Source organism: Stomoxys calcitrans, chromosome 1, assembly GCF_963082655.1.
Source record: "Stomoxys calcitrans chromosome 1, idStoCalc2.1, whole genome shotgun sequence".
Taxonomy (NCBI): domain Eukaryota; kingdom Metazoa; phylum Arthropoda; class Insecta; order Diptera; family Muscidae; genus Stomoxys; species Stomoxys calcitrans.
The window spans coordinates 252,436,778-252,460,076 of record NC_081552.1 but is presented as its reverse complement, the minus strand read 5'-3'; the positions used below and the strand labels follow the sequence as shown (position 1 = coordinate 252,460,076).

The following is a 23,299-nucleotide window of genomic DNA, read 5'->3' as shown; positions in this document are numbered from 1 at the left end:
TTTAGTTTTTGCTTGAAGCTGGAAAATCTTCTTTACGTTTACTTTACATCAATTTTTAGTGTAAGTGGAAATGCGAGCCACATTGTAGGCAAAGAAGGCACCCTGGAAACATCTATTAGTTTGGGAATCTCATAGATTAAGCCTCACTCATAAAAGTAGAAGTATATTACCATCTATCCCCCTTTTATTGCATTTTCATAAATCCCTAAACTCTTTTACGTTTCACCTATTAATAGAACACGCATTTAAACTACAATGGATATCCTCGATATTTTTATGAGGCTAGCATTGCAACCCCTTAGATTTTCTAATTGTAGGTGCATACACAAATTCCTCTTAAGGAACAAGTGCTGTAGGATATTTTCTTAACCACAAACGATGGTCGTTTAGACAAACAAATGAATTTCAACACTTGCCGCCGCATGTAAACAAAAGTTCCCTGCACAAGTGTTTACACATCACAACCAGGGGAAAGGAAGGGAGGAGGTACATCAAACACCATGATGGGTTTATGGGCATCTAATAGATGGATGGATGCACCATGGTGCAACACCACATGTCCATTGTACGCATTGTGGTTTAGTTGTTGGCCCTGGTGGTGGTGCGTGCACTATACTTGCATGGGTATCCCATTATTATGTTTATTTTATTGGAACGTGTTAAAGAGGTGGCATACAACACAAAACACACAAATGCGTGCCCTTTTCGCCTTTATACACTCACAGCATGGCCCTTATGAGGGTCTCGGTCAAATGTTTTATATCTTTCATTTCCGCCCGAATTGCTTGAAATCGACTTTTCACCAAGAACAATTTTTTTCTCATTTCCCCCCGCGTTCCATCTCAAGTGTAATATTTTCCCCGCTGCATCCCGCTGCAGGGCCACGAAAGGGAAACTGACAATTAAAACCCCCAAGTAGCCATAACTGACAGCAGCATAAGAGCAGCGGTGCGTGAATGGTTTTCATTTGTTCTTGACATTGTTTACCAAATTTTTATTTTTAGGGAGAATTTCCTTCGAATCAAGGTGGCAGGTATCGATCGTATGAAGCCACACTCGTGTTTAGGGTTAATGTTTCCAAAAAATTAAATTTTTAGATAATGTTTACATGTTTATGTAGCCTTCTCTAGAATATAAATAAATATTGCCTCTCATCAAGTGTGATTGTGTGAGTTTGTGTCTGTGGCTGCGTTTTGGGAGTAGTTTATATCTAAGGCATGTCATTTGAAACCCAAAATACAATAATAATAAATGACAGTTGCCATACCTTTGACAGTAACAAGATCCAAACATTGACCAAACTCCCTATGTTCAAAGACATGCCTGTCAGGGCTTCTAAGCGATTGGGTTACAAGAGCGAAGCGCTACACCAGCCATACACACCTACAAACAAATACTCACAAATTAATACCACATCTAAATAAATGTTAGTAATTGTGTGTACACATTGATGTTGATGTTGGCGATCATATGTCACCACTAAATATCACATTTGATTAGCATGCAAATTGTTGGGTGTACATTTATAGTGAGGTAATGTTTAGTTTAAAGTGAAATTCAACAATAGTTTGTAACTTGAAATGGCGCCAAATATTTAATGCAAACGTCAGTTGTTGTTGTTATTTAGGCTATTTGGGTTTTTAAATAAAAATGGATTAAGGGAAAACTATTTAATTACAAGAAAAAACCAAAGATACGTCTGGTGGTGAATTACCCCCTTTGTTGAAATAACTTCTAAGTATTCATAACCGCTGTTAAATGTAGTATAACAAAAACAAGTAAAAGCATGCTGGGTTCGGCCGGGCCGAATCTTATATACCCTCCACCAAGGAACGCATTTGTCGAGTTCTTTGCGCGGCATCTCTTTTTAGTCAAATAAGGAATAAGGATAACAATTGTCATGCTATTGGAGATATATCAAGTTATAGTCCGATTCAAACCCTAAGTGAATTGAATCTTGAAGATCATAGTAGAAGTCATAGGGTAATATTACAGTCCATTTGGATAAGAATTGCGCCTTGTAGGGGCTCAAGGAGCATAATCGGGTGATCGGTTCATATTGAACGTGTATGTTGAAGTTCATAAGAGAAGACGTTGTACAAAATTTCAGCAAAATCGCTTAAGAATTGCGCCCTCTAGAGGCTCTAGAAGCTCAAGAAGTCAACATTCTAGATCGGTTTATATGGCAGCTATATCAGGTTATGTACAGATTTGGTCCATACTTAGCACAGTTGTTGAAAGTCATACCAAAACACCAAACATTGCGCCCTCTAGAGGCTCAAGAAGCCAAGACCCCAGATCGGTTTATGACAGCTATATTAGGTTATGGACCGATTTGAACCATACTTAGTTCAGTTGTTAGAAACATTGCGCCCTCTAGAGGCTCAAGAAGCCAAGACCCCAGATCGGTTTATGACAGCTATATCAGGTTATGGACCGATTTGAACCATACTTAGTGATACCAAAACACCAAGTGTAAAATTTCAGTCAAATTGGACGAGAATTGCGCTCTCTAAAAGCTGAAGAAGTCAAGACCTCAGATCGGTTTATATGGCAACTATATAAAAACATGGATGGCGCAATTCCCGTTCAATTTAACTGAAATTTTGATACAGATACTTAATATAGATGTAGCTCCTTGGGGTTTGCAAATGGGCCATATCGGTTCAGATTTGGATATAGCTCCCATATAATCCGATCTCTCGATTTGACTTCTTGAGGCACTGGAAGCCATAAGGAGGAAAGCAAGGCGCTTGAAATTTTGAACAAATATCTTTTATTAGTGTAGGTCGGTTGGGATTGTAAATAAGCCATATCGGTCCATGTTTTGATATAGCTGCCATATAGACCGATCTGGGGTCTTGACTTCTTGAGCCTCTAGAGGGCGCAATTTTTATCCGATTTCGCTGTAATTGTGCACGTGGTGTTTTGGAGTCACTTCCAACCACTGTGCTAAGTACGGTTTAAATCGGTTAATAACCTGGTGTAGCTGCTATATAAGCCCATCTTAGATCTTGACTTCTCAAGCCGCTAGAGGGCGCAATTCTCAACTGATTGGGCTGAAATTTTGCATGAGGTGTTTTGTTATGCCTTCCAACAATTGTTACGACTTCTACTTCTGTCTTTGAGTATTTTTCGACCAACAAAATTGAACGATAAATCATCGACCGTTTTCGTCGTTTCGTGTGGCTTTATATGAACCGCCGACCTCAACAAAAAAAAAAAAAAAAACCGACTAAGCCGAAATAAAAATTAACACATTTTTATACCCACCACCGAAGGATGGGGTATATTCATTTTATCATTCCGTTCGCAACACATCGAAATATCCATTTCCGACCCTATAAAGTATATATATTCTTGATTACCGTAAAAATATTTTTACGGATTAGATTAATCTAATAGGATCTAGCAATGTCCGTCCGTCTGTCTGTTGAAATCATGCTACAGTCTTAAAAAATAGAGATATTGAGCTGAAACTTTGCAGAGATTTTTTTTTTGGCCATAAGCTCGTTAAGTTCGAAGATGGGCTATATCGGACTATATCTTGATATTGCCCCCATATGGACCGATCCACCATAAAAAGCGCATTTATTGTCGGATGTCGGCGAAATTTGGGACAGTGAGTTAAATTAAGCCCCTCGACATACTTTTGCAATATGGAACAAATCAGTCCAGATTTAGATATAGCTGCCATATAGACCGAACCGCCGATTTAGGGTCTTAGCCCCATAAAAGCCATATTTATTATCCGATTTTGCTGAAATTTGGAACAGTGAGTTGTGTTAAGTACTTCAACATTCTTCTGCAATTTGGCTCAGATCGGTTCAGATTTGGATATAGGTGTCATATAGACCGATCTCTCGATTTAAGGTTTTGGGCCCATAAAAGGCGCATTTATTGTCCGATTTTGCCAAAATTTTAGACAGTGAGTTGTGTTAAGCCCCTCGACATCCTTCTTCAATTTGGAACGGATCGGTCCAGATTTGGATATAGCTGCCATATAGACCGATCTCTCGATTTAAGGCTTTGGGCCCATAAAAAGCGCATTTATTGTCGGATGTCGCCGAAATTTGGGACAGTAAGTCAAATTAAGCCCCTCAACATACTTTTGCAATATGGAACAGATCGGTCCAGATTAGAATATTGCTGCTATCTAGACCGATCTCTCGATTTAAGGATTTAAGCCCATAAAAGGCACATTCAGTGTCCGATTTCGCCGAAAATTGGGACAGTGAGTTGTGTTAGGCCCTTCGACATTTTTTTGCAACTTGGCCCAAATCGGTCCAGATTTGAATATAGCTCTCATAAAGACCGATATATGGATTAAAAGTCTTGGCCCCATAAAAGGCGCATTTATTATCCGATTTCACTGAAATTTGACACAGTGACTTATGTTAGTATATGGTTCAGATCGGTTCAGTTTTTACATATATAGCTACTAAAAAGATCAAAATTTTGTTATACACAATTGAACAATGACTTGTACTTATTAGTATTTGGTCCAAATCGGAACATATTTCGATATAGCCGCTATGGGGCATAAGGTATGCATTTTTCACCGGATTTTGACGAAAGGTGGTTTACGTACATACCCGAGGTGGTAGGTATCCATAGTTCGGCCCGGCCGAACTTATCGCCTTTTTACTTGTTGTCACTTGTTTTGTCTTCTTTCTTTGAACATTTTCCGATCTACAATGTTGAACGATAAATCATAAAAAACTAATTTTATTGGGTTGCCCAAAAAGTAATTGCGGATTTTTCATATAGTCGGCGTTGACAAATTTTTTCACAGCTTGTGACTCTGTAATTGCATTCTTTCTTCTGTCAGTTATCAGCTGTTACTTTTAGTTTGCTGTAGAAAAAAGTGTAAAAAAAGTATATTTGATTAAAGTTCATTCTGTTTTATTAAAAATGCATTTACTTTCTTTTAAAAAAATCCGCAATTACTTTTTGGGCAAACATACAATTACCTTTTTAAATTATCGAAGTTTTTGGCCAAGCCGCCGACGAAAAGCATCGACTTTGTTCACTATTATGGGTATATTTTTATACCCTCTTTTAGAAGGTGAAGTAAACTGTGGTTGGCCTCTCATATTGATTGATCGTAGAATAGGAACTCCTCCTGCAACTGTAAAAAATGTGTTAGCCAGCCCATAACCTGACATACCCCCTATATAAACTGATTCCACCTCTTTGATTAATTCGTATACGAATATTAAAACACAATTCACACCTACTCTTTAATTTTTATCCATTAATAGAAATCTTTTCGAGATTACTCTTTAGTATTTAGAGCGCACACCAAGCCGATTACTGGCTTAGGTGTATGTCCATAGTGACTTGGGGCGCACCCTCTTTTCAACCTAACCTAATCTAACCAAAAGAAATCGAAGCTTTACATATTTAAAAAATCTCTTTATGTGGAAAGCTTTCGAGCAAAAATTCTTCTTCAATTGCCCTATTCGTACTTATATAGGATTTCAAAAATAGTTAACTGTCTCCTCTGTGCTGCGCAGTAGCTAATACTGATTTTGCAAAGCTATTCCTTTTTGTAATTTATTTGCTTTTTATGGCAAAAAATACTCCCAGGGAAAGTAGGATTCATGTCTACCACACATATTTGCGATTTTTCGTGACTCATTGATGGAATCATCATTAGTGGATGTCTGGCTAACAGCATGTTGTACATTTTCAAGGCTACATAGATTCCAAGAACCTTATCTGCCCCTGCCATCAGCTAATGACATTCAAATGTATGGACGACGATGTGCTCCGCTTTTTTGCCCTTTGTTTTTCAAAAACTGACAGACAGACATAAATCGACACTTGGTAAGGTCAATTACACTTGTGACAATTTGGCAATTAACTCCAGACCACACCAGCACAGCAATGTCACTTCCTCAACTCCCAAAGAAGAGGTAGCTAACATTATTATGGCAGGGCAGGTAACATTTGTTGCATGAACCATACAAGTAAAACATAGAAAAAAACGCATAAATTATAATTAACATTGACGGCTTGGTCGTGCCACAAAATATCGGGCGTCCCAAAAGTCCCTTGTGCTGGAAGGAGAGGAAAGAGAGGCGTTGCAACATCAACCGCCAAAAAGGTGCCGCACGTAAACAACATAAACGTGGCGCCAGCAAACTATAACGTTTTTTTCCTATTTTGAAAATATATGACTTGCTGGCTGCCTAACTGATTGACTGACTTACAGCTTTTATCGTCGAATATTTTCCATTTTTGGAGCATAATTGCAAAGTAGGAAATTTTGTTTGTTTTATTTTTCTAACATGCCACACATTCGTTTGATGCAGGCGTTGTAATTATCTATGCGTCCATCCAAACATACGCAACTTATAACTCGTTGACTGTGGCGTGCGGATAATGACAATTACATTGCTTCAATATGCTCTTTAATGATTCCACATAGAGCATAGCATGTTGTGGCAACTTCCAAGTAATGTTAATGGCAAGGCCTTTCATTCAGCCGTGCTAAAGTAGATTCTAATAAAAAAAAGAAAAACAACAATTTTGCCTTAGTGCATTAGGCTATTGTTTAGCCACAAATTTGAAGCTGAATCGGGTTTTATATAATGAAACTTCAATTTAGCCTAGCTGAATTGGGTTTTCTACAGGAAAACTTCAATTCAGCCTAGCTGAATTGGGTTTTCTACAGGAAAACTTCAATTCAGCCTAGCTGAATTGGGTTTTCTACAGGAAAACTTCAATTCAGCCTAGCTGAAGTGGGTTTTCCATAGGAAAATTTCAATTCAGCCCAGGTGAATTGGGTTTTCCATAGGAAAACTTTAATTCACCCCAGCTGAATTGGGTTTTCTATAGGAAAACTTCAATTCAGCCCAGCTGAATTGGGTTTTCTATAGGAAAACTTCAATTCAGCCCAGCTGAATTGGGTTTTCTATAGGAAAACCTCAATTCAGCCCAGCTGAATTGGGTTTTCTATAGGAAAACCTCAATTCAGCCCAGCTGAATTGGGTTTTCTATAGGAAAACTTCAATTCAGCCCAGCTGAATTGGGTTTTCTATAGGAAAACTTCAATTCAGCCCAGCTGAATTGGGTTTTCTATAGGAAAACTTCAATTCAGCCCAGCTGAATTGGGTTTTCTATAGGAAAACTTCAATTCAGCCTAGCTGAATTGGGTTTTCTATAGGAAAACTTCAATTCAGCCCAGCTGAATTGGGTTTTCTATAGGAAAACTTCAATTCAGCCCAGCTGAATTCGGTTTTCTATAGGAAAACTTCAATTCAGCCCAGCTGAATTCGGTTTTCTATAGGAAAATTCAGGCCAACTGAATTGGGTTTTCTATTGAAAAACTCCAATTCAACCCAGCTGAATTGGGATTTCCAAATGAATTGGGTTTTCTATGAATTGTGGTCTCGTTCGTAAAATTTTATTTCAAAAAAACTGATTTGTTTGTTTTTTTTTTTTTTTTTGACAGAATAGCTTTAATTCCCTTGAGCAGTATGGGGTTCTCTCAATACGCATGAATGGCCTGTTATCAGCCATTCAATTTCGTGCCTAAGGCCCAACAAATCACGATTTCCACCGCTGATTCGTTTCTTTCAATTCAATTCTGGACTCCTGCATTAATGGAGTTTCAATCTCAATCAATATGACAAGAAAGGCAGCTGCCATATTCATTCCTCCATCGACACTACCACGCACAATGGAACCCGAACGATTGAACGACCTCAAGAACTTATAAAGTCTTTTTTTATAATAAATTACTTTGGCCTCGTTTTGTTCTGTGGCGATTTATTGGATTGCCCCATTCCCATTCCAAAAAACAAGCAAGCATTCACATTCTTTTATTTGTCCATCAACGATGCGTTTATGCACCATGCATTAGATGACCATCACATTACAACATGGCAGACGAACCTCCGAAAAACATTGAAGGGGGTTGGGGGGGGGGCTACAATTGCAACAGCTATGAACAACTGACATTATGTGAGGCGGCGACTGGTGTTAATCAGATTCTGTGATACTCCCATTTTTATGTTCATTGATGTTGGTTGGGCCTACTTTTCATTACAGGCAGCATATTGCGTGTATAACGGCCGTTTGGTTGATAATGGCATTTTAAAACATTCCTAATTATGCCTTCGGTTCTTAGAATGTCATACAACTAAGTTTGATGATCCCATCCATATTCTTGGTAATTATCGATAAGAAGATGTTGAAAACTTTTTTTATAAGTCCGATGGGATTACAAACATTTTCGAATTTTTTTCTGGGGTAGGCCTCATTTAATTTGTGGAAATACAAATATTCTCATATGATATAAAATAATATTCAATTTGTTTCAAAAAAATTCACATATTCGCTAATTTGAACACCATTTTCAAGAGCATTTTATAGAATCAAACGATACCCAGGCACTTATGTACATATCTCAAGTACTTTTAAATATATATATTTTTTTTTGGGTTCTAAAACTTTACTATTCCCAATGGCTTCCTTGGAATACGTCGAATAAATCTCTAAGCCTACATTTGGGTACATTTTAAATACTCTGCCTCTTAAGAATATTCCCACAATCAATCATTCCTTAATAGGTTTATATTAAATGCTATTTAGTTGTCACTCGAGCATTGTTAAACCACAGGGGTCATCTCCATGTGGATACACATTCCAAAAGCACACAAAAGATTACAAATTCTTGGTCATCTGATAATAAGATAAGACTGACATTGCATGTCCAACAATTGATTCAATTTAACAAATGTAACAATTTATACATCTCCTATGAGTTCTTCCCATTTAGAGATCAGAGATCAATGAGGTCTCTTCCGAAATTTTTTCATTACGAAACTCTAGTGGCATTTACACACATTTTAAGTTTTATCATAACTATCTTTTTTTTCTAATTCATGGCTAGATTAATAATATTAATTAAAAACAAGGTTTATATAGTTAAATGTGTTTGTGTAATGTTAAGAATTTTATAATAATAGCGATTTTACACGAGATGTATAATGTAATTCCAAAAGGAATTCTCAATTTATCCTGGGCTCAAGACAGCTGAATGGGTTTTTCTATAGGAAAACTTCAATTCAGCCCAGCTGAATTGGGTTTTCTATAGGAAGACTTCAATTCAGCCTAGCTGAATTGGGTTTTCTATAGGAAAACTTCAATTCAGCCCAGCTGAATTGGGTTTTCTATAGGAAAACTTCAATTCAGCCCAGCTGAATTGGGTTTTCTATAGGAAAACTTCAATTCAGCCCAGCTGAATTGGGTTTTCTATAGGAAAACTTCAATTCAGCCCAGCTGAATTGGGTTTTCTATAGGAAAACTTCAATTCAGCCCAGCTGAATTGGGTTTTCTATAGGAAAACTTCAATTCAGCCCAGCTGAATTGGGTTTTCTATAGGAAAACTTCAATTCAGCCCAGCTGAATTGGGTTTTCTATAGGAAAACTTCAATTCAGCCCAGCTGAATTGGGTTTTCTATAGGAAAACTTCAATTCAGCCCAGCTGAATTGGGTTTTCTATAGGAAAACTTCAATTCAGCCCAGCTGAATTGGGTTTTCTATAGGAAAACTTCAATTCAGCCCAGCTGAATTGGGTTTTCTATAGGAAAACTTCAATTCAGCCCAGCTGAATTGGGTTTTCTATAGGAAAACTTCAATTCAGCCCAGCTGAATTGGGTTTTCTATAGGAAAACTTCAATTCAGCCCAGCTGAATTGGGTTTTCTATAGGAAAACTTCAATTCAGCCCAGCTGAATTGGGTTTTCTATAGGAAAACTTCAATTCAGCCCAGCTGAATTGGGTTTTCTATAGGAAAACTTCAATTCAGCCCAGCTGAATTGGGTTTTCTATAGGAAAACTTCAATTCAGCCCAGCTGAATTGGGTTTTCTATAGGAAAACTTCAATTCAGCCCAGCTGAATTGGGTTTTCTATAGGAAAACTTCAATTCAGCCCAGCTGAATTGGGTTTTCTATAGGAAAACTTCAATTCAGCCCAGCTGAATTGGGTTTTCTATAGGAAAACTTCAATTCAGCCCAGCTGAATTGGGTTTTCTATAGGAAAACTTCAATTCAGCCCAGCTGAATTGGGTTTTCTATAGGAAAACTTCAATTCAGCCCAGCTGAATTGGGTTTTCTATAGGAAAACTTCAATTCAGCCCAGCTGAATTGGGTTTTCTATAGGAAAACTTCAATTCAGCCCAGCTGAATTGGGTTTTCTATAGGAAAACTTCAATTCAGCCCAGCTGAATTGGGTTTTCTATAGGAAAACTTCAATTCAGCCCAGCTGAATTGGGTTTTCTATAGGAAAACTTCAATTCAGCCCAGCTGAATTGGGTTTTCTATAGGAAAACTTCAATTCAGCCCAGCTGAATTGGGTTTTCTATAGGAAAACTTCAATTCAGCCCAGCTGAATTGGGTTTTCTATAGGAAAACTTCAATTCAGCCCAGCTGAATTGGGTTTTCTATAGGAAAACTTCAATTCAGCCCAGCTGAATTGGGTTTTCTATAGGAAAACTTCAATTCAGCCCAGCTGAATTGGGTTTTCTATAGGAAAACTTCAATTCAGCCCAGCTGAATTGGGTTTTCTATAGGAAAACTTCAATTCAGCCCAGCTGAATTGGGTTTTCTATAGGAAAACTTCAATTCAGCCCAGCTGAATTGGGTTTTCTATAGGTTTTCTATAGGAAAACTTCAATTCAGCCCAGCTGAATTGGGTTTTCTATAGGAAAACTTCAATTCAGCCCAGCTGAATTGGGTTTTCTATAGGAAAACTTCAATTCAGCCCAGCTGAATTGGGTTTTCTATAGGAAAACTTCAATTCAGCCCAGCTGAATTGGGTTTTCTATAGGAAAACTTCAACTCAGCCCAGCTGAATTGGGTTTTCTATAGGAAAACTTCAATTCAGCCCAGCTGAATTGGGTTTTCTATAGGAAAACTTCAATTCAGCCCAGCTGAATTGGGTTTTCTATAGGAAAACTTCAATTCAGCCCAGCTGAATTGGGTTTTCTATAGGAAAACTTCAATTCAGCCCAGCTGAATTGGGTTTTCTATAGGAAAACTTCAATTCAGCCCAGCTGAATTGGGTTTTCTATAGGAAAACTTCAATTCAGCCCAGCTGAATTGGGTTTTCTATAGGAAAACTTCAATTCAGCCCAGCTGAATTGGGTTTTCTATAGGAAAACTTCAATTCTGAACTTTTCATATTGATCCAATCTCCATCCCACAACTTTTAGTCTTTTTCATTTGCTAGGAAATCTCTAAAGAGCCTTGTTGACATCAACACAATTTTTCCCAATATTCTACATTCTTTGTTTACGAAATTTACCTTTATCTTATCCAAGACCCATGATAATAAATATTTTTATCAAGATTTTATTGCTTGCTTTTCCGTCTACGTCTGCTCATGGCTTTTCCCATCTTGAAAACCCAATTTTTCAGTTTGAAAATGAAAAGAAGAACGCGAAGTGAAATAAGGAAAATTCTTATGGCACATATTTGAAGCGTATGTTTTGAATGGTGCAACTTATCATTACAAACATCGCTTACAATGCGTTTATTTTTCTTACCTGGATTGGGAACAACGAATTTTCCAGGTACTTCAGGTAAGAAGACAACAACAGCAACAACAATAAACTCTAGTACACATTGACAACAGGATTATGGCAGCAACGTACACACTGACAAGGCAGTTAAATGCACGTACGCACAATACGCTTGATGGTATTGTGTACAATCCAAAAATCCCTCTTTTTTTAAAGGATAATAAGAAAATGTGCACGTTCCTCATCTACTCCCTGCCATGTGAACGAACAATGAATGTAAATGTTATACGGAGGAGGGTAGTAAATGATAAATGCACAAACCAAACATACTCGTCCTAACTAACTAACGCTCATTGTCCTTGCTTAGGATAGGCTGGGAAAGTTGGTATTTTTATTTTTAAGGGACGACGTATAAAACCGGCTTCATCTGCGATTAGGCTGTCATTACAGATTTGTCTTTTAAACGTGATAGATCATAGATCGCCATCTAGTGGAGAAAAAAAAAATAAAAATTAAGCTCACTCTTTTTCCATACTTAAAACCACACTCGCTTTAAGGTACAGCACACACACACACACACACACTCTCAAACTGAGCACAACGAATCCTATGAAAATTGGTAACAACTGAAAACTAAAAAAATTCCTCTTATCTGCATCTTTTACAGCTTCAAATTTAAGTAAATAATCCAAGAGGCGAGTAAGGACAGACACCATCCACAACAAAATGGGCGAACAAGAAGAGAAAGAGATACCCCAAAGTGAAAGTACCACTCAGCCGCAGGAGGTGCCCGAAGTGGAGCCTAAAGAAACCGACAAAATGCTAGAGAAAAAGGATGAAAAACCCGCAGAGGATACTAAAAGTAAATCGGGCTCCAAGCCCACAACGCCGACCGCAACGGAGAAAACGGAAAAATCCTCACCCAAGCCAGAGAGAAAACAAGAGGAGTCCACCAAAAAGGAGGAAATCATTGATATACCCGAAACAAATGAAACCACAGCAAAGTCAAATGGTGGAGCAGCTGACGGCGATGAGCGCAAAATGTCTGGGGAGGAGCGTGAGGTTAAGCCCAAAAAGATACCCATTGGTGGTTTGAAATTGCCCGGTTTCTTTGTTAAAAATAAGCCCAAGGGTGATGGCGATGGAGCCGACGGTGAACTTTTGGAAAAAGAAAACAAAGAAGAAGCTGCCGTGGAAGAGAAGCCCCCCAAAAAAGATGAGAAACCCTCTAAAAATTTCGGTGAACGTTTGCGCAGTTTTTTTGTACGCAAACCCGCAGCCGAAAAACAAGCCAAACAACAGGCCTCCAATGCTGATGCTGACAACAAAAGTGGTAAGAAACTGCAACACCAAAACTAAGCAACCTTTCAACGTTTTCTCAACTCTTTTTTTTTCTTACTTTTACAGAAGCTACCGCCGAAGCCGCCGCTGCCGATAACAATGAAGCTGACCAAACTGCTGGTGATGCTCCTCCCAAAAAACGTGGTCTCTTGAACGCCATTAAATTACCCATCGCCAATATGGTGCCTAAGAAGAAATCCGATGATGATGTTGAACTGGGCATGGGCAAGGCTGGACTAGCTTCCATGGAAACATTGGACGATTCTCTCAAAGATCAGGACTGTGTTGATAAGGCAACTGCCAAAAATGGTGTCGATGAGGTGGGAAAACTTAAGAAAACACCCAGCGGTGAAATAAAACCGGCCAGCGAAGAGAAATCCCCCGATGATGTTGAGGAGCAGCCCATTTCCTTTTGCCAACGTTTGCGCTCATACAGATGTTCCGTAGACGATGCCCTCATAGCCTTGGGTATATTGTTGTTTGTTCTCCTAATAGCTGTCATTGGTTATGTGCTATCGCATGAGAATCAAACCACACCGCCCATACGCCAGGGACGTTACATGGATGCTGTCACCGGTTGTGGCATGGTTGAAGGCCTAAAGGAGGATGGAGCCTTTGCCTTCCGTGGCATACCCTATGCCTTGCCACCTGTGGGCGAGAGACGTTGGCGTGCCGCCAAAGTAATTGATACCATCGATGACTGCTGGAATGGAACTTTGAAGGCTCATAATTCTAGTGAGCTGTGCACCCAAGTTCTGGGCAATGGCACTGTGGTGGGCGATGAGGATTGCTTGTATTTGGATGTGATCACGCGTCATGTGCGCTACGATAACCCCTTGCCGGTCATTGTAATGATAGGTGCTGACAGCTTAACCGGACCTTCACCCGGTATACTAAGGCCTTCGGCTAGATTTTCACGTTCCCACGATGTTATATATGTACGGCCCAATTTCCGTCTGGGAGTTTTTGGTTTCTTGACACTTGATATGCTTACCAAGGATACATATCCCCATACATCGGGTAATTATGCTTTGACCGATATTATTGCCGCCTTGAACTGGATCCAATTGAATATTCGTCACTTTGGTGGAGATCCAAAATCGGTAACACTTTTGGGATATCGTGCTGGAGGCACTTTGGTATCTGCCCTCGTTACATCCAAGAAAGCCGAAGGACTTTATACCCGTGCCTGGGTTTCATCAGCTTCGGCAGTATTGCCCGGCAAACCCTTGGCCGAATCGGAGAAACGTAATGAGGAGTTACTACAAGCCGTAGACTGCAGCGATGTTGCCTGCTTGCGTACCATGGAAGCTGAGAAGATTTGGGATGCCATGCCCGATACCTGGTTACACTTCCCCGCTGATGTTCCCAGCATGGAGGAGAATAGCACCTCCCATCACGAATGGCTGGTGTTGGATGGAGATATTTTGAAGGAACATCCCGCCGAGTCGTGGAAAAAGGAGCATGTGGGCAATCCCAAGTTAGTAATGGGCACAACAATTCATGAATCACATACCGATAAATTGCGCAAACGCCATGCCAACTGGACAGTCGAAGAGATACGATCCTTCCTGGAAGCTTCAAAGATTGGTGCACTCAATCTGACCGAAGAGGCCATACAACGTTACAATGCCACCAACTATCGAGCTCTAGTGTCAATGATCACCGACATTCGTACCATTTGTCCACTGCTTATCAATGCCCGTCTGCAGCCCTCAGTTCCCTTCTATGTTGTAAGCCAGGGTGAGGGTGAAGACAAACTGGCCACAGTTGATGCCGATATACAGGCCATTTTGGGTCGCTATGAACCCCACACAGTGGAGCAAAGACGATTTGTGTCGTCAATGCAGCAGCTCTTCTACTACTATGTCTCGCACGGCACTGTACCACAATACGATGCACGCCGGCGTGTCTTGAATGTCGGACAAGATCCACTATCGCAGGAGGATCATGCCAATTGTAATTTCTGGATAAGTAATGATATTGTACCGCGTTATGCTCGTGTCGATTAAATCCTCCAAGGCACAACCAAATAGACACCCATCGACGCATATGTAGGAGGAAGATAGCGGCAGCTGGTGGCCCCCCCCCCCCAAAGCATACGACTGACGTTTATGACTGATTTATACATACTACAACAACAAATGCAGCAACTTGCTACGTTTTACATCACAACTTTTGGCGATACACCTGAAGCGAGAGTGATGCGAGCAGTAACACAGCAACAACTGGTGCCCCCGCCCCCCAAGCTCTACTCTTGCAACAGTGGTAGCTTTTCTTGCACATCCTCTGTCTCTCTCTCTCGCTCGCTCACTCTATGACACACATGCATTTGAATCTACTTTCCTGTGCTTGAGAGTGATGAAAGTATAGGAAAGAATGGTGATATCGTTCCCTAGTTTAGAATTTCCCTATTTCCAAACACTGCCCTTCATCCTTTATTCCTCGAACCATACCCCTCATACGTTTTGATACTTGTAAATCATTTCGCATTCATTTGATTTGCTTGATTTTTCTTTAAAGAATTGTGTATGTGTATTTTCGTTCCTCTCTCTCTCTCAAACCCCTATCCAACTATTCGTTCCATTTCACTGTCTTTCTCTCTCTCTCTCTCACTGTCTGTCTCGAATTGGAAAGAAATTTGTCCTTAGTTTAGTAAGAAAATTTAGCATTTAATAAAAATTTTGTACATTTTTAATATAAGTTTTATTTTATACATATAAATATTATTAATAATATTATTATTATTATTATTATTATTTCTTTTTATTAAAATATTGAATAAGTTATGAACTACAAACAAAACAAAAAAAGATGGAAACAAACAACAAATGCAAAACAAAAATAACTTATACGAAATTTAATTCATATAAACAACAACAACAACGTACATACAGCAAACATACATATTTTTATGTAATTTATATAAAACAACAACATGCGATTAATACACACCCAATAAAAACACAAAAACATACTTTAAAAGTATAAAAACCCCATGTTTTATTTTTCTACAATACATACCGACATACATGCATATTTCACAAAACATAATTCTCACATCCTTTTGAAAAAATATGGGTATATATATTTAAGTTCGGCTAGAAACGGTAAAGGCTATTTTGTTTCAAATTTCAAAGTCTAAAAATACAAAAAAAAATATATAAAAATTTGTGATAAATAAATTTCGGCACCATTTTCACAGACCCCAAATGTTATCCGGAGGCAACCGTGGCGCAACATTTGTGAGGTACTATGCCACGTTAAACTTCTCTCCAAAGAGGTGTCGCACTGCGGCTCGCCGTTCGGACTCGGCTATAAAAGGGAGGCCCCTTATCATTGCGCTTAAACTTGAATCGGACTGCACTCATTGATATGTGAGAAGTTTGCCCCTGTTCCCTAGTGTTCCCTAGTTCATGAGCAAAATTTGCATTTGCACTTTGTTATCCATTGCCCTTGTAGTATTGGCTTATATGTCGCCACAGATGGTCAATGACAACGACCATGGGTTTCATTAGTTTCATACAGCTCTATAAGGTTTGCTGGCTCAGTACTTTTTTTTTTGTGATCAAATAGCGGGTTAGACAATGTGTAATTTCCACTTTTTACGATGTCGGACATTATTATACCCTACAACATTACCATTGATCAGTATACTGATCGACTCAGAATCACGTTTTGATCTGATCTAGCTATATTCGCCTGTCTGTCTATACATTTTAATTTGTGTAACAAGTAGAGATCACAATTTTCATCCGATCAGTGTCACATTTGGTAAAGACATATTTTTTTATACCCTCCACCATAGGGTATACTAATTTCGTCATTCTGTTTGTAACTCCTCGAAATATATTCGTCTCAGGCCCGATAAAGTATATATATACTTGCTCGTCATGACATTTTATGTCGATCTAGCCATGCCCGTCCGTCTGTCTGTCGAAAGCACGCTAACTTTCGAAGGAGTAAAGCTAGCTAGCTAGCTTAAAATTTTGCACAAATACTTCTTATAGGTGTAGGTCGGTTGGGATTGTAAATGGGTCATATCGGTCCATGTTTCGATATAGCTGCCATATAAACCGATCTTTAATCTTGACTTCTTGAACCACTAGAGGACGCAATTCTTATCCTTATCCTTAAAATTGGCACGAAGTGTTTCGTCATGACTTCCAACAACTGTGCCAAGTATGGATGAAATCGGTGCATAACCTGATATAGCTGTCATATAAACCGATCTGGGGTCTTGAATTCTTGAGCCTTTAGAGGGCGCAAATCCTATCAGATTTCGCTGAAATTTAGCATGACGTATTTTGTCATGACTTCCAACAACTGTATTAAATATTATTCAAATCGGTCCATAACCTGATATAGCTGCCATATAAACCTATCTTGAATCTTGACTTCTTCAGCCTCTGGAGGGCGCAATTCCTATTCGATTTGGCTGAAATCTTGCACGACGTGTTTCGTCATGACTCCCAACAACTGTGTTAAGTATTATTCAAATCGGTCCATAACCTGATATAGCTGCCATATAAACCGATCTTGAATCTTGACTTCTTAAGCCACTAAAGGGGGCAATTCTTATCCGAATTGTCTGATATTTTGCACGAAGTGTTTTGTTATGACTTCCAACAACTGTGCCATGGTATGGTATAAATCGGTTCATAACCTGATATAGCTGTCATATAAACCGATCTGGGGTCTTGACTTCTTCAGCCTCTAGAGGGTGCAATTCCTATTCGATTTAGCTGAAATCTTGCACGACGTGTTCCGTCATGACTTCCAACAACTAGTATTATTCAAATCGGTCCATAACCTGACACAGCTGCCATATCAACCGATCTTGAATATTGACGTGTAGAGCCACTAGAGGACGCAATTCTTATCTGATTTGGCTGAAATTTAGCATGATGTGTTTTGCTATGATTTCCAACAACTTTGCTAAGTATGGTTCAAATCGGTGCATAACCTGATATAGCTGCCATATAAACCGATCTGCGGTCTTGACTTCTTGAGCCTTTATAGGGCGCAATTATTATCTTTTTATTAAAAAGGTGGGTTCGAGTGAGAGCATCTTTTTAAATCCGCCTTGCATGCCGTAGTAATGTCAAAAGTCTTATTGGTCTTGCTCCCCAAAGTATCAGCCTTATCTTCTCAGGGTTTGTATCTCCTCATAGGTCTCCTGTTAGCAGCAAAGAGCGTAAGAACGAATAAGAGCTGGCGTTAGAGCCCAATATGGGATGACGAGTGACAAATTTTTAAGACACATGTTTGAATTGCTTACGATATTTCGTGTTTCCTTTATTCCAACTTCGGTTGCAAAGAAACAAAGCGCAATACGATAAAATGTTCGAACGAATGCCCGAATCAAAACAGAATAATCCGAAAATGTTGTAACTCTCTATGTGATTCCAATTGGAATACATGGAAAATGTTGTGTCTTTAACGAGAGTTATTTTCAAAGAGCGTAAGAACGAACAAGAGCTGGCGTTAGAGCCCAATACGGGATGACGAGTGACAAATTTTAAAGACACAACATGTTTGAATTGCTTACGATATTTCGTGTTTCCTTTATTCCAACTTTCGGTTGCAAAGAAACAAAGCAAAATACGAAAAAATATTCGAACGAATGCCCGAATCAAAAAAGGATAACCCGAAAATGTTGCAACCCTCAATGTGATTCCAATTGGAATACATGGAAAATTTTGCGTCTTTAAAGCGAGTTATTTTACGGTACGGCGAAGACAAAGCAGAAACCCTCTCTTCTATTTCTTACGCTCTTTGCTAAATACCACGGCAGCATCTTTCCTCCTTAACAAATTCAAAGGAACGGCGTAACTCTCTGATGAGGATGATTCCATAAAAAAACACTTTAGAAACCGATCATTGCTCTTTTCTTGATGTCTGGAAGGATACAATGTTTTAATTTTTCCAAATAATTCCTCAAATTTTGCACTTATCTTCTAATGTAGAACAACCGTCTTGAGTTAAAATTACAACTTCATTTGGTGAGTTTTCTGTCCCTGAACACTAGCTGCTGCCATGAATCTTCATCAAAAGTAAATAAAAATTAAACAAATTTAATAATTTCCAATAAACAATATTTTTATTTTTTACTTACCCCTGCATTTGTGATCCATTTTGGTGTTAGCTTTTGTATTTTCATGTAACGGTTACATTTCATAAAACAGCTGACCTTTGCAAAACATCTGTTCAAAGTTGCAAATTTCTGCTGGCAAAAAAGTCCCAGTAGAAATTTGCAGGTTCTCTATTTTCTAACTGTCAAAACTTGCTCTCTCTCGCGTTCTCTTCTGCTGGCAAATAAAGTACGCGAACGACTTCCAGTAAAAATTTGTGCAAATTTGCACAAATTTTTGAGTTCCCGAATATTCCTATTGCATTTTAAGTGGTAAGTATTCATGTTGAGTACAAACGTTTTTTCTTAAAAAGGTATAACCGAAACATTTGTTTATACGAACAAGCAACATATTCATAAATTATCTCATGGCAAGCAGTAAGGGAGATTCCAAATTCTAGATTAAAAGGCTTATTCAAGGAAGGCCCTAATTTCATAATAAACGTTTTGAATTAGATTTTTTCTTCCAAATTCTTCAGCGTTTGATAAACTAAGAGAAATTTTTGTCCATAAAAAATTCTTCAGACAGTTAGACCAATCGGACAGCACTCATTGATATGCGAAAAGACCGCCCCTGTTCCTAAGCAAATTTGTTTGTAGACCGATCGTGACAAAATGGGGCTAAAATGAAAAGTAAATAAAGGTACATTACGAATGATACTTAAATTAAGGACAAAATCTCAAAGAACCGCCCCTCCTCCCACCCCAAAATGGTGAACCGTTCGAGACAATAAAGAACTTAAAAGAAATATATTTGGTAGTCCTCTGGGACTTGACTTAAGTTTGGGACCGATGGCCCGTCTGGCTTCATAAAACCTATTTCAGAAAGTTTCATCCAGATTGTAATTTCTGAAGATAATTTTGTTCAAATTATGTTCATTATAAAAAAAACTAAGAAATTTGATTTTAGATAAAATAGAATTTCTAGAAAACTTTGTAGAATCTATTTTTTGAAACTTATTTTGCTGGAAAGTAAAAGTTTGGCGAAATATGTATAAATTATGTAATTTTCATTGCAATTATATTTTCATGGAAAACTTTCTTGATATTAAATTCACTGTGAAAATGAATTTCCAAAAATTTTTTTTCGAAATTAGCTTTTTTTTTGGTTGGTGTGTTCTTTGGCTTTCCTTTTCCATTTGCATCTCCGATCATTGAGCACGTTTTGAAAGAGAAACAAACAACAAATTGTAAAATTTAATGATCTTCGCCCTAACAGGCAAAAAACTTGAAAAATTAAAAAAAAAAACGGCAGATCCCAGTCGGGATTTGAACCTGGGTACACGGAGCAGCGGCGAGAGCCGTTGCCGTTGTCTAGCGTTCAAAGCCATCAATGCAACTTCCAGCAGATGCACAAAATCATGTGTAGTACGGAAGAAGTGTAATTTGCCACAGACAGAATGCCTGTCATTATACAAAAATACATGCATTGGGAAAAAGTACAGCTAATAGACGATAATGCGATAATTGTATCATAGATGCGTTTTCGCTATTAATACGATTCAAATACAACATACCAACGCACGGCCCTTGAAGCCATCACACTTAATATGGTTGAAAAGTCTTCAAACCAAAGACGAAACGCGTCCCATAGTGGTTGGTGTATGTTGCTATCTTTGGCCATCCTTTTCCATTTGCATCTCCGATCATTGAGCCCGTCTCGAAAGAGAAACCAACAAAAATTGTGAAATTTGGTTTTCTCAAAAAAAAAAAGGGCTCAATGATCGGAAATGCAAATAGAAAAGGAAAGCCAAATATAGCAACACAGGTGAATATTTTGGCCAACTTTCTTTAATATAAGTTTTTTCTCTTACATGATTCTTACGGGTTGTTAGGGTCAATATGTTTCAAAATGCAAACTAAACAAGTTTATATCATCCTTTTCTCGACGTTTCGTCGGCTTTTTTCCGACTTTTAGTTTATTTAGTGAAATCTATTAACAAGAGACGCATTTAAAATATTTTGTTCTGTTTTGTTACGTTTATAGTTTTTACTTACATATGTTTACATTTGCATTATTCTCTTAATTTATTAAAAAACTGGACATCACGACGACACATTTATAATAAATAAATAAGATGTAAAATATTGCAGCGAAAATTAAAAACTAATATCACAAAACTCTGTTTACCCTTTAAATTATTGCAACGATTTACTGTAGCTTTGTATTATCTTTGTCCTCTTTCTTTCGACGTCTCTGTTGTACACGTGAACTTTCAACAGTTACCTCTTATTTTCATTCCTCTTTCTGTCAAGAATTCTGACAGCTTTAAAGTCAATGTTGTGTCCCGTCTCTTTAATGTGTTGTGATAAAGCTGAGCTTTTTCTGTCATACTACAATAGATGTCGCTTCGTGTTCTGCCATTCGTATCTTCAGTTTTATTCTTAATAGCAACAAAAAACAATAACATTGGTCTAAACTGGGCGAATATCCCATAAGAAATCATTAAACGATTTTTTAATTTATATTTTAGCCAAGCCCTAAGACCTTATTTGACTAATGGATTTAAGACCAAAATGAAAAAAAACTAAAATTTACTTTCCCAAAAAAAATTTTTCAAATTGATTTTTAAAGGAATTTTTTTTTATTTTTTTTGTGGAAAATTTCGTCAAATTTAATTTTTTTTAAATTTTTGTTTATAAAAAATTTCAAAATTAAATTTTTATAGAAAAATTAATATTAATTCATTGTTTATTTTTTTAATTGCTTATAACCGAACTTAAATATATATCCCTGCATACATACTAAATTTTCTTTTCAGTTTTGATACAAAACATTTTGGAGACATTTACTATACGTAGAAACAAATATCCAAACCAAACCAACTTTTGAGACTGTTATTAAACGAGGAAAAAAACACAAATTAAAATTATAATTTTTTTTACATAGTCTTATTGAATAATTTAAAACTAATCAAAATTTCAGCACATCAAAAAAGAAGACAAAAGACAGGGGCCAGATTGGAAAGAAAAATAATTAAATAATTGAGATATATGTATTTGCTTGTATTCAAATTTACTTACAAGACATTTAGCTAAATGTCCAAGGAAACAGTTTTTCTATGAGTGAAAGCTATATATGTATGTGCCTCATAACAAGCTTAATTGTTGTGTTGAAATGCTTAAAGATTTAATTAAAAATCGAATACTTTACATTTCATTAATATTGTCATTTCAATTGATTTGAATTAACGGTTTGATGATATTCAATACATTTATTCCATAATACACGATATGGACACACATTTCTTGAAAAACATGAAATGAATTTATGGTTGGCCCGGCAAACTTTTGTATACCCATCATTATAAAATATCAGCGCCGACCGAACGAAGCCACACGAAACTGCTTACAACATATGAGTGCTACCAAGATATCATAGTGAAAAAATTAAAGGTGGTCTCATTTGTACAACAACCACATATCTTATGGTGCAATCCGCCATCTTGTCGTCAAGCTGATCGACGTTTCGCCAACACACACAATGAAATTTGTGTGCGTACATAGGCAGAGAATATGCGAGAAAGAAGATAACAACAAACAAAATTTAGCATCTTAATACCGTCAAGCCTGGCGGCTGTTAACAGCTGTTTGCGTGAAACCACCTTTTTAAATCCGCCTTGCCAAGATATATTAATTTACAGGTAGTGACATTTGCCCAACAACAAAATGTTGAGTGCACTATCTGTCAAAATATGGGATAAGCAGAACTCTGATTTTGTGTATGTTACTATTGGGTGTGCCCAAAAAGTAATTGCGGATTTTTAAAAGAAAGTAAATGCATTTTTAATAAAACTTAGAATGAACTTTAATCAAATATACTTTTTTACACTTTTTTCTAAACCAAGCTAAAAGTAACAGCTGATAACTGACAGAAGAAAGAATGCAATTACAGAGTCACAAGCTGTGAAAAAATTTGTCAACGCCGACTATATGAAAAATCCGCAATTACTTTTTGGGCAACCCAATAGTTTGTGCTATTTTTCGTTGTTGTGTGTGATGTTATGTTAACTATAATAGACACACACGCCAAAACTCGTTGACAGATAGTGTGTGCAATAGTTCTTAACCATAATACACACCCTAAACCAAAACTCGTTGACAGATAGTGCACTTCGGGAGAAAAAATTGTACTCAGCTGTTTACGGTACACAACCAGGTAAATGTGATGTCATGTGTGATACTATTCGTTTTTCCTATAGCCTAGTACTGAGTTCATTCAGTTTGCGAAAATGCTTATTAAATTATTGCGAATCCGATGGACTCTATTCTTTGTAAGAACACAAACA

The 23,299-nt window shown here is 37.7% G+C and overlaps 1 protein-coding gene across 4 annotated transcripts in view; it reads left to right on the top strand.

Annotated features, from left to right (window-relative positions):
- The window catches only part of LOC106089356 (neurotactin), an 86,268-nt gene extending 71,266 nt beyond the window's left edge, over window positions 1–15,002 (top strand). For all 4 annotated transcript variants that reach the window (XM_013255189.2, XM_059360048.1, XM_059360046.1 and 1 more), the window contains 2 exons: window positions 12,204–12,869; window positions 12,944–15,002. In XM_013255189.2, the coding sequence (XP_013110643.1) occupies window positions 12,263–12,869; window positions 12,944–14,889 (2,553 nt within the window). In that variant the 5' untranslated portion in view covers window positions 12,204–12,262 and the 3' untranslated portion in view covers window positions 14,890–15,002. The remainder of the gene's footprint in view (window positions 1–12,203; window positions 12,870–12,943) is intronic.
- The last annotated feature ends 8,297 nt before the right edge of the window (window positions 15,003–23,299 follow it).